Genomic DNA, 12577 nt, shown 5'->3' on the forward strand with positions numbered 1-12577 from the left:
AAATTGCAAATACAGAGATATTCAATTGGACTATTCCATTATGTGTAGGGGTGTACTAACCCTGCACGTTAGCTGTGATCCTATTGATAGTCCCTCAGGTTCCACTTCTCCAAGTACTTCAAACCCTCCACTATCCGTACTACAGTCAGAATCTGGTGTCCAGTCCAGTGATGGTCCACTAATACGCTGTAATTCCACATGCAGTCGACCAGACACCTATACAAGAAAATGTCACATTATACAAGTACAGGTATAATGACAAGACGTGATATGATTTATTTCTCTTAGGTACAAGTTAATTTGAATGATTGAATTTTTTTCTCTCAAGTACAAAATAATTTAAATCATGGGATTTATTTTTCACAGGTACTGGGTAATTTGGATGGGATTTATTTCTCCCATGATGAGAAATCTTTTGAGTACAAGGTAATTTGAATGATGGAATTTATTTTTCACAGGTACATGGTAATTTGAATGATGGGATTTATTTTTCACAGGTACATGGTAATTTGAATACAGGCATTTATTTCTCTTACCTCTCCTTGCTGGTTGATAATTGGCACTGCATATTCTATCCTCACATCATGAAATAACACTTCTAAAAATATATTCGCAACACCAATTAAATTATGATTTTCTTGACTTTCGTAGAACGGATCACCACTTATGGGAACGCCAGTATCCTAGAAATAAACAAGTTACATTATTAGTCATTAAAATCAGGAAATTTTTGAGAAATACTAATTTATATAGAGACTGTTGGGGGAAAAAAAATCAAATCAAATCAAATATGGACACTGTTAAACAGAAAAAGAATAACTTGATTTGAACAGCACCAGATCCACAAAGATAGAAGAGTCAAAGGAGATCTACCAGCTGTGCTCTGATATGCTGTTTAAGGTACAAGAGTAATTACCTTGAGTGGTAGCCCACGTTCTTTCCTTTCTTCATACATGTCTCGCATATCAATTATTTTATTTATCATCTTTTCCATTGACCATACCTGCGTACCTTTACTTTTACGTCTTACTTGAATCGCTGGCTCACTCACAATGGCACCTCTCTGTGAAGCATATCGCAAATGTTAGTCAGAAATTAATTCAATGCAAGAATTTTTAGCTAGTTGAAAATATTACATTCTTACCTTTCTATTTGGTGTTAGATTAGAGGCTGGTATCTGCAATGTCACATGAAACTCTGTCTTTTTACCCATCTCTTCTGCTAGAAAGTTAGCCTCCCGAACCAAGGCGTTAGCTTTCACTACCTCCTCACGAAGCTTGGACAGACTCTGTCGAAAAATCTCATCCCTAAAAAACAGATCAATGAATGGGTTTTTATATTAAATCATTTGTTGTGATAATTCCTATTGATTGTGTACTATTTATTTATGCCCAGAGACGGAAAGACAATGGTATCAACCAATACATAGCACAGGTCATCCTGTACTGCCTGAGTGCATACTTTGCGGTATTTTTGTGATAACATTATTATATACCTCTTTTTTTGCTTGTACTAATAAGAACACTTTGCACTGCGTTCAGTGACAAGTTTCTATTTACATCATGAAAGATAGCGATTTTGTGTCTGATGTCATTTGAGAAAAGTATATCCAGTCCATAAATGTTGTAACACCCTATTGGTGTACCGTTAATTACAATTTGACCATGGGGTGACTTCAAACACATGACATAATTTATAATGACGCAGATTGTTTTGATTGATCCAAACAGATCCAAGCAGTGTTGGAATTTATTGCCCTGATGTGAGGGCGCACTTCCCATAGCATTACGAGGCTGGGCAATATGAGAGATACGATAACGATATTTCAGCCCTAACTATGTTTCCTTGATTTGTTGTGAATCCCAAGGAAGTTTATTACCTGAACAAACCCCTTGAGAAATTATAGTAGCATTGCAACAGTTATAAATGTCTGTCATAATTTTAGTTTTTGTTTACTCATTTGCTTGTACAAATCGAAGGTCCTCATGAATAATTAATCACGCTATACAGTATCTTAAATTGTTTGTTGTTCACATGCTGTACGATGACCATAGAGTTTTATATGTATTGACAATGGCACACAACACTGCTGGATTATGGGAAATATACATAGAAGAAGACTATTACAATATGCTGTTCCATTTACCTTTCTTCCTCCCACTGTATATACTTGGTCTGCATATTGATAGCATTAGAATCTGTTGACTGTGGACTTAGTTGTGCTATGTCAAACCGCTCTAACTGCTGCTTTTGCGTAGGAGTTAATTTATTACGTAACATTTCAAGTTGCCTTTCATACATATCTTTTTGTCTTTCCAATGCTTTGTCTTTGTCTTCTTTGTGATGCGTTTCAAGCGTCTTCATGGCATTCTGTATTGGATCTATATGAAATAAAAATGGTAAGATAAGTCAGTACTTGAACAAATGTATCCAGTGGGATGTACCAACTTTAATTGAAATTCAGGTTGAAAAGCACATCCTGGTACCAAAGTTTGCACATCCTGTACACATACTAAGAATAATAGGTAACATGGCAAGAAATTTATAAAATGTAAAGCCTTGAAATATATTAAAGCGAGAGACACCTTCGCTTTAAGTAGCTTGTAGTAATCTCTAGACTATGAACATTTTTTATAGAACTTGAAATTGTTAATAATTAGTGATAAGCACATATACTTGTATGCTCCCTGTCGGGGAAGTTCAAATTTTTTAATTAATAATTGATTTTATTAATATTTAAATAGAACTTCAGGTTTGGGTGTGGTGTATAGCAGTTAGTAATAAGTGAGTCCACCAGTAGAGGGTGCTATCCACATAAGATTAGTCTCCCTAATTTTCCACATCAGATATAACAGATATATTCTTACCATTACCAAGTTCTTTCATCATGACTTCACTCTGTGCAAAGTCATAGTCTACAGGCACTTCAGATTCAGGTGTATTACCACCACTAGATCCTGTCAACAAAATATTGCAAAACAAATTAGTGGAGATAAACAAACAAAATGTAAAGTATCACAAACTGCAAAGTAAATACAGTTGACCTTGGCACTCTAATCCTGTTCAGGATTTCAATACACTGTCCCTGTGGTAGCCAGTACTGGCAGAACACGTTCATTAGGGGCCCAAGCCCGAAGGGCGAGGCCCCTATTATTATCGTCCGTTTTTTTCTTCTTTTTTCCGCAACTTTTTTCGTCAAGCCGTTTGAGAAAACTGCTGAACAGAATGGTCTGATAATGCTCTATACTGATAGTCCCTATTGTGAACTGGTGCAACATGCTTTCAGAATTTCCATTGGTCAATTAGTTTGGCAGCCATATTGGATTGAAATAAAACCGGAAGTGGCTGTTTGACCACTTTCTGAGGGTCTAGGCGTCTAGATTTTTTTATGGTATATAGTACAACTCATGTGTAATAGATATCAGCAATAAAAACTTTAGCGGTCATGTGACTTTTCCCGCCATTTTGTTTTTCCTAAAAACGGCAAAAAACACTCAAAAATCTTCTTCTTCAGAACCACCAGGCAGAATGCTCTCATATGTAGTATTTAGCTTCTATATAAGAAGCTCATTTACGTTTGAAAAAATTGTTATGATTAGTCGCATGGTTTGGCCGCCATTTTGGGTTTCTTCTAAACAGGAAGTAGTTTTTTACTCATGCCACACTTGAGGGATTACGTTCAATATTGCTGCATGGCATCTGTATATCAAACTCTTTCAGAAACCTAAAAAAGATTTCAGATCAGTCACATAGTTTGGCCGCCATCTTGGATTTTAAGCAAAATTGACCAAAAGTTTGGGCATTTGTTTCTCAGAGGTAATTCAAACTAGGAGCTGCACCAAATAAAAAAAAAATACATTTCACTCAAAGACTTATGGATAAAAAACTTTTGATAGACAAAAAGAAATTAAGTTACATGAACTAAGATAACAAAATATAACAACAACAAAAAATAAGAAAACTTATGTATTAGTCTGACTTCTTTCAAATTTTGTATGTGCATTTGTGTCATCAGATGCATCATTTTGCCCCAATAGCAGACTGCTAGGCCACGTGGCTGGGCACCCATGGGGTGGAGGCTTCTAATCTCATTAATATGCATAACTGTTATAACTCAAGCACTGTTGTAGTTAGGATGATGAATCCTGTGTTATTATGACAACGTTGAACAAGAGATTTGATTAAAATAACAAATGACCATATATGGTCATGTGAGCTCATTAATATGCATAACCATTATATCTTAAACACTGTTGCAGTTAGGAAGATGAATCCTGTGTTATTATGACAACAGTGAACAAGAGATTTGATTAAAATAACAGATGACCATATATGGTCATGTGAACTCATTAATATGCATAGCAGTCATATCTAAAACACTGTCGCAGAGCAGGACATGTAACTAGTGTCATTATGAAGACATTGAATGAAAGATGTAACTGACATTAGAAATGGCTATATATGATTATGTAATCTCATTATTGTGCATAAGAACATGGCTCATTATATATCCTGAAAACCATATTTCGATAACCAAACCAGGTAAATACATGTACATGGTACCAACTTCATTTCCACCTCATGTTACTGATAATTCAAGCTACCTGATTGTCTAACATGTGACCTCATTAATTATGAAACAGAACCTTGTCTGCTTGGGCCCCGGTGACGCCGCTTGCGGCTTTAATATCTGTTTGTTTTTTTACATTTGCATGTTACGTAAACCTGAATGACTACAAAAAACAGTGACCATGCTAACAAAAACAATGATAACACTTACCAACACCAGGCGGTCTTGGACAATTAATTCTAAAGAAATGGTTGTTTCCCCATAGTACCCTGTCACCATGCTTTAAAGAAGTTCTACTTGAGATCTGAGAACCATTTACACACGTCCTACAGTATACAATACATGTAAATATAGAGTTATTTGGAACTTGAATCCAAACTACTATAAACAACATTTAATTTAATTTCATAAGAACAAATTTGCAGATATTTTGTGTGCCAACTGAAATAACAAAATTTTGCAGTAGTGATAATATCTAAAATCCTAAAAAGTGAAAAGTCCTAAAGAATCAAGTTACAGCAACTGTCCCAGATTTTGTGCTCACCAACATTATTAAATGAAAATCGTTTATTCAAATTCTGAAATTTGGCCAAATATTTGCTGTTTGCTGTTATGGACACACCACATACATGTAATGATTACCAATGACTACACATGCTAAGATTCAATCTGTCCACAATATCAAATAACAACAAGCAGCCTATCGGCTGAGATAGCTCCGCTGTCAGCAATGCACATTTCAATTAAAGAACTGAAGACATGATTAGAAAATGAACAATATGAATAGTATCAAAGCAATCAGACTTACAGTTTTTAACAAGAAGTCGAAAATATCACTTTTTACCAAAAAATTACAAAAATATTCACCAAAATAAATTAATTAGAGAATTGAAGATATCATCACAAAACGAACAAATCTGAGAGAGGTCCACATGTAGTACCTATATATGTAATATCAAAGCAATCGGACTTACAGTTTTCAACAAGAAGTCGAAAATATCACTTTTTACCAAAAATGACAAAAATATTCACCAAAATTAGAGAACTGAAGATATCATCACAAAATGAACAAATCTGAGAAAGGTCCACATGTAGTATCTATATATGTAATATCAAAGCAATTGAACTATTGGTTTTTAACAAGAAGTCGAAAATATCACTTTTTACCAAAAATTACAAAAATATTCACCAAAATTAGAGAATTGAAGATATCATCACAAAATAAACAAATCTGAGAGAGGTCCACATGTAGTACCTATATATGTAATATCAAAGCAATCGGACTTGCGGTTTTTAACAAGAAGTCGAAAATATCACTTTTTACCAAAAATGACAAAAATATTCACCAAAATTAGAGAATTGAAGATATCATCACGAAATGAACAAATCTGAGAGAGGTCCACATGTAGTACCTATATATGTAGTATCAAAGCAATTGGACATGCGGTTTTTAACAAGAAGTCGAAAATATCACTTTTTACCAAAAATGACAAAAATGTTCACCAAAATTAGAGAATTAAAGATATCATTACAAAATGAACAAATCTGAGAGAGGTCCACATGTAGTACCTATATATGTATTATCAAAGCATTTGCACTTGCGGTTTTTAACAAGAAGTCGAAAATATCACTTTTTACCAAAAATGACAAAAATATTCACCAAAATTAGAGAATTGAAGATATCAACATGAAATGAACAAACCTAAGAGAGGTCTACCCAAGGTACATATACACCAAGTATCAAAGCATTCAGGCTTGTAGTTTTCAAGAAGAAGTCGAAAAAGTAAAACATTGACACGGACGACGACGACGACGACGGACAATCACTCATATGATAAGCTCCGCTCGACAAAGTCGACAGCGGAGCTAAAAATAGATAATATTAGCAATTCAAAGAGAGAAGTAATTATGGGTATGTAAGACCATAAATGCAATCATAATACAAGGAATGTGTGGTACATTTGATCCTACAGTGAAGTATGACCTCATACTTAATGACTCATCAAACACAGAAAATATTATTACTATGTGGCTTGCACTAAATCTGATTAAAATGAGTCCGAACTATGATCAACAAAATGATCACAATTAACAAAATTACATTATTTGTATGTTTTAAATAGAGCATATGCAAAATCAAATATTTCCAAAGGAATAACAAAATCTGCTGTAAAATCATCTGTATTTGAACCACAGTTCAAATAGATTGTGAAACCATGCTTAATGAAGGTTATTACACAACAATTCTAGGTTATCGTGCAGTTTGTATTTATATTTATAGTCCAACAGACAGTTGAAAGTTTGCATACATTAACACTATATGATGAGGTATCAAGATAGTCATGCAATAACCTGTAAATGTGTTTACCTTGCTCCTTCTTTTGGCGTTACAAACACTTCGTAATCATTTTCAATATCAATTATACAATGTTCTGATAGTATACCCAAACCACTGAGTTGAATATCTGGATTAGATGGAGCACTAGGTCTACCAACTAATGTATGCTCCTGAAAACAACACATAAATTATGGTAAGATTTCTTTAGGGTTGTCTAATCCTAACCCTTCCTCCTTCCCACATTTTAACTGCATACCCAGTATGCCCTACTTCAGGAAATGTATAGATATGTGGAAGGGAATGTTGGAGTGTTATGGTTAGGATTTAGGTGAGGGGGAGTTAAACCTTAACCCTTTCATCATCAGTTCTCTTTTTTTCATCATAAATTGCACTTTCCTTCAAAATATTGGAACTAAAATATACAAATTTTTGAGTGAAAACTGAAAGTTGACCCAAATTTTGTCTGTTGGCTCCAAAATTAGGGTTCATTTCCAGAAATATTGAAAAATAAAAGAAAAAGTGCAGACAAATTTGGGTGAGAAAGTGTGGTGGTAAAGCTTTAAATTATCTCAAATGATGCTTATTTAATGTGTAAATTTATTTGCACACAAACTAGGGCCTAGCATATGCAGTGCCAATCTGTCTGGGCTGATAGTAATAATATAGCGCCCTCATAAGTCCAGAATAAGTACATAAAGGTTTTACATAAAGCAGAATGACATCATGATTGATGTGTAAATCAACAGTTGGTAAGATTTCCATATATGGCATAACAATTGTAATCCTACTGACTGTAGTGAATTTCATACATACACTGCATGCATCTGATCACAGCAGGTACTAATGTCAGTTATTGTGACATAGCCCCAGCTTTATTCGCATTCAAAAAATAAACTGACAATCTGACAGAATAACAATCTGTGATATGACTATACTTCTTACTGTATTATCTCTAAGACAACCGTACAAAAACTACATTTATTGAATCCTAGATTATTATAATTTTGACTATAGAGTTGATGCATCTCTCTTTGTGTAAAAGTATGCAATACAAATGGAGCAAATATCCCATTTTTCCTGACCAAATGTCAGTGCAACATTTACCGGTAGCAATTTTTTTTTTATAATTTCTTTATTAATTTTGGATCAAATAGAAATAATTTTTCATTGGTTACAGGTCCAGATCAAATTTAAAAAAAAAAAATTAAACAGATTTTATTTTATGAGAATGATAATAATTTACTTTTGCATTCAATGAATGGTTAAGCAGGTATAACATTGTATTGCTATGAATGAGAGCAAGTACACCTATACCCCTAGGCCTTGATGGCAGTAACTACTGTAACATGCTCATTACTAAAATCAGATCACTAATCAACTTGCGGCTGATCAGTACAGAGATGAGGGTAATCTAGATCAAACTAAATTATCTAATTATTGTGGAATATTTATAGGAGTCAATAAAAAGTTGAATAATTCAAAAGTCTCTGAGTTCTTTGATCTCGTACATGAGCAGGCTGTGTGATTTGACTACCGCCATCTTTGATTTGGACAACAATACTCATTGTTGTCCATTTACTGCAAAAAAGGTTTATTGCGATGACAACTCAAAAATGACATGGTTGTTAAGGAGAATAACTGAGATACAAGGTTACTAACAACTATAAGACTTTATTGTAAATAATATCTACGACACAAACACTCAAGTTACAGTATAAAATATTTTATTGGCATAAGGAACACTCACCGTGTCCCACCTAAGCTGCACTAATGTTATGTGAAATTTATTTTCAATATATTTAATCTATGTGAAATTTATCATTGGTTTTGCGACTAATGCAGTTCCAAATTATTGATTAAATATTGATGTCCAATCACTCACTGACAAGTAAATAAATTTCATATTCACACTAATTACACTAATGAATCTTTTACCTTAATTACACTAATGAATTTTTCACTTGTCAAGTACCCGGTACAAGTTGAAAATATCAATAGAAATTATCTATTCAAAAAAATTTCTAAAAGACCTCTATAATTGTAACACCTTGTAAACCGTTCAACTATTTCAGTTGTTTTGTGTTCAGTTTTGCTGGGAGTTTTCTTTTTTAATTCTTTCCATATCCAATTACCTTAGTTTTACATGCAACAAGAAGAACAAAAGAAGTTGACAAAAAACACTGACTCTTTAACAGCCTGATCTTGGCTAGATTTAGTACAACGTTTTTATGTATTTTTTTATATTTATATCATTTTTCTATAAGCTACAAGACTTGATCAAAATGTGGGTGACATATGGAAAATATTATGTGGGTTTTATTTTGAGAAATAGGAGGGTAACAAAAGTTGACGTTGGTGCTTAAAAGAATAAGATGAGATGATAGTCATACAGAAATCCTTACCTTGAGATAATATACAAGTAGTTCATTAAGTGATGGATCTGCATTTAAATTAACAAGAAAACATTTATCTTTTTCTACTTTAATTCCACTAGTTTGTACAGATATTCCCATCTTCTCTAAATGTTGCTGGTTTTCCTGCATAAGACATAATACAGCAAAGAGTTATTGCAACAGAAGATTCTGATGTACATTCTGGAAGCTGTTGCCGGGTATTATTGCAACAGAAGATTCTGATGTACATTCTGGAAGCTGTTGCCGGGTATTATTGCAACAGAAGATTGTGATGTACATTCTGGAAGCTGTTGCCGGGTATTATATCCTCACTGGTAGGTTATTAAATATGTTGCTGCAAGAAGAGTTGCCTTACCTAAAGGCTGGTAAAGATTAATCTATTCAGATAAATCTCAAAACTAAAAAAAAATATGTCTGACCAGATATTGGAAATACTCTTAAATACTATTGGTATCAGAATAATCTAAACAGAAACGACAAAGTCTGATGACATGCACCACAGAGTCTGATGACATACACCACAGAGTCTGATGACATACACCACAGAGTTTGATGAAATACACCAGAGAGTCTGATGACATACACCACAGAGTCTGATGACATACACCACAGAGTCTGATGACATACACCACAGAGTCTGATGGCATATACCACAGAGTCTGATGACATACACCACAGAGTCTGATGACATACACCACAGAGTCTGATGACATACACCACAGAGTTTGATGAAATACACCACAGAGTCTAATGACACACACCACAGAGTCTGATGGCATACACCACAGAGTCTGGCATACACCACAGAGTCTGATGGCATACACCACAGAGTCTGATGACATACACCACAGAGTCTGATGACATACACCACAGAGTCTGATGAAATACACCACAGAGTTTGATGGCATACACCACAGAGTTTGATGAAATACACCAAAGAGTCTGATGACAACACACCAACAAGTCTGATGACAACACACCACCGAGTCTGATGACAACACACCACCGAGTCTGATGACATACACCAGAGTCTGATGACATACACCACAGAGTCTGATGACATACACCACAGAGTCTAATAAAATACACCACAGAGTCTGATGAAATACACCACAGAGTCTGATGGCATACACCACAGAGTCTGATGAAATACACCACAGAGTCTGATGACATACACCACAGAGTCTGATGACATACACCACAGAGTCTGATGATAGACACCACAGAATCTGATGAAATACACCACAGAGTCTGATGGCATACACCACAGAGTCTGATGACATACACCACAGAGTCTGATGACATACACCACAGAGTCTGATGGCATACACCACAGAGTCTGATGACATACACCACAGAGTCTGATGGCATACACCACAGAGTCTGATGACATACACCAGAGTCTGATGGCATACACCACAGAGTCTGATGACATACACCACAGAGTCTGATGACACACACCACCGAGTCTGATGACATACACCACAGAGTCTGATGACATACACCTCAGAGTCTGATGATAGACACCACAGAATCTGATGAAATACACCAGAGTCTGATGACATACACCACAGAGTCTGATGGCATACACCACAGAGTCTGATGGCATACACCACAGAGTCTGATGACATACACCACAGAGTCTGATGATAGACACCACAGAATCTGATGAAATACACCACAGAGTCTGATGACATACACCACAGAGTCTGATGACATACACCACAGAGTCTGATGACATACACCACAGAGTCTGATGATAGACACCACAGAATCTGATGAAATACACCACAGAGTCTGATGACACACACCACCGAGTCTGATGACATACACCACGGAGTCTGATGACATACACCAGTCTGATGACATACACCAGAGTCTGATGACATACACCACCGAGTCTGATGATAGACACCACAGAATCTGATGAAATACACCACAGAGTCTGATGACATACACCACAGAGTCTGATGGCATACACCACAGAGTCTGATGATAGACACCACAGAATCTGATGAAATACACCACGGAGTCTGATGACATACACCACAGAGTCTGATGACATACACCACAGAGTCTGATAATAGACACCACAGAATCTGATGAAATACACCACAGAGTCTGATGACACACACCACCGAGTCTGATGACATACACCAGAGTCTGATGACATACACCAGAGTCTAATGAAATACACCACAGAGTCTGATGACATACACCACAGAGTCTGATGACATACACCACAGAGTCTGATGACATACACCACAGAGTTTGATGACATACACCACAGAGTCTGATGACATACACCAGAGTCTGATGAAATACACCACAGAGTCTGATGATAGACACCACAGAATCTGATGAAATACACCACAGAGTCTGATGACACACACCACCGAGTCTGATGACATACACCACGGAGTCTGATGACATACACCAGTCTGATGACATACACCAGAGTCTGATGACATACACCACCGAGTCAGAACAATTTGATCTTGTAAACAAGTCTTCAAACACCATGACTGCTTCTGCTAAAATTTGAATGCAAATTTTCATATATTTTTCAATAATTTTCCAGTTGGTTTGAGACAAATTGGAACAATTTCCTACTGGCTACAGGTTTCGATCAACATTTTGAAAACAATTATAAATGATTATCATTCATTCTCCAAGCCTTGACTGATTTTTGTCATTGATAGCATAGTTGAGGGTCAAGAAACAGTCCCTGCTACAGGCGACATTTTATACGTTGAGGGTCAAGAAACAGTCCCTGCTACAGGCGACATTTTATACGTTGAGGGTCAAGAAACAGTCCCTGCTACAGGCGACATTTTATACGTTGAGGGTCAAGAAACAGTCCCTGCTACAGGCGACATTTTATACGTTGAGGGTCAAGAAACAGTCCCTGCTACAGGCGACATTTTATACGTTGAGGGTCAAGAAACAGTCCCTGCTACAGGCGACATTTTATACGTTGAGGGTCAAGAAACAGTCCCTGCTACAGGCGACATTTTATACGTTGAGGGTCAAGAAACAGTCCCTGCTACAGGCGACATTTTATATCTCCATCCAAGGGGTTACGCGTTTTTTTTAATATGCTATATTAAGTAGATCTGCTCTTGAGTAAATACCATCATTTTCTGTGGAACATTCAGCATGAGAATTGCATGAATGGGATTCGCATTGTAATTCTGTTGAAATGATCCCAATAAATCACAGAAGCAAAGCAAATGTTTTCAGGTTAAGCGAGGT

The 12577-nt window shown here is 35.8% G+C and overlaps 1 protein-coding gene across 2 annotated transcripts in view; it reads right to left on the reverse strand.

Annotated features, from left to right (window-relative positions):
• LOC100375782 (kinesin-like protein KIF13A) overlaps positions 1-12577 on the reverse strand; it is a 165214-nt gene that overhangs the window by 39733 nt on the left and 112904 nt on the right. For both annotated transcript variants that reach the window (XM_085508135.1, XM_085508136.1), the window contains exons 14-22: positions 9311-9445; positions 6939-7078; positions 4781-4896; positions 2868-2957; positions 2147-2381; positions 1145-1307; positions 917-1063; positions 537-683; positions 61-216 (exon numbers count right to left, since the gene is read on the reverse strand). In XM_085508135.1, the coding sequence (XP_085364261.1) occupies positions 61-216; positions 537-683; positions 917-1063; positions 1145-1307; positions 2147-2381; positions 2868-2957; positions 4781-4896; positions 6939-7078; positions 9311-9445 (1329 nt within the window). The remainder of the gene's footprint in view (positions 1-60; positions 217-536; positions 684-916; positions 1064-1144; positions 1308-2146; positions 2382-2867; positions 2958-4780; positions 4897-6938; positions 7079-9310; positions 9446-12577) is intronic.

Source organism: Saccoglossus kowalevskii, chromosome 14 (genome assembly GCF_978046115.1).
Source record: "Saccoglossus kowalevskii chromosome 14, keSacKowa6.1, whole genome shotgun sequence".
Classification (NCBI taxonomy): Eukaryota; Metazoa; Hemichordata; class Enteropneusta; family Harrimaniidae; genus Saccoglossus; species Saccoglossus kowalevskii.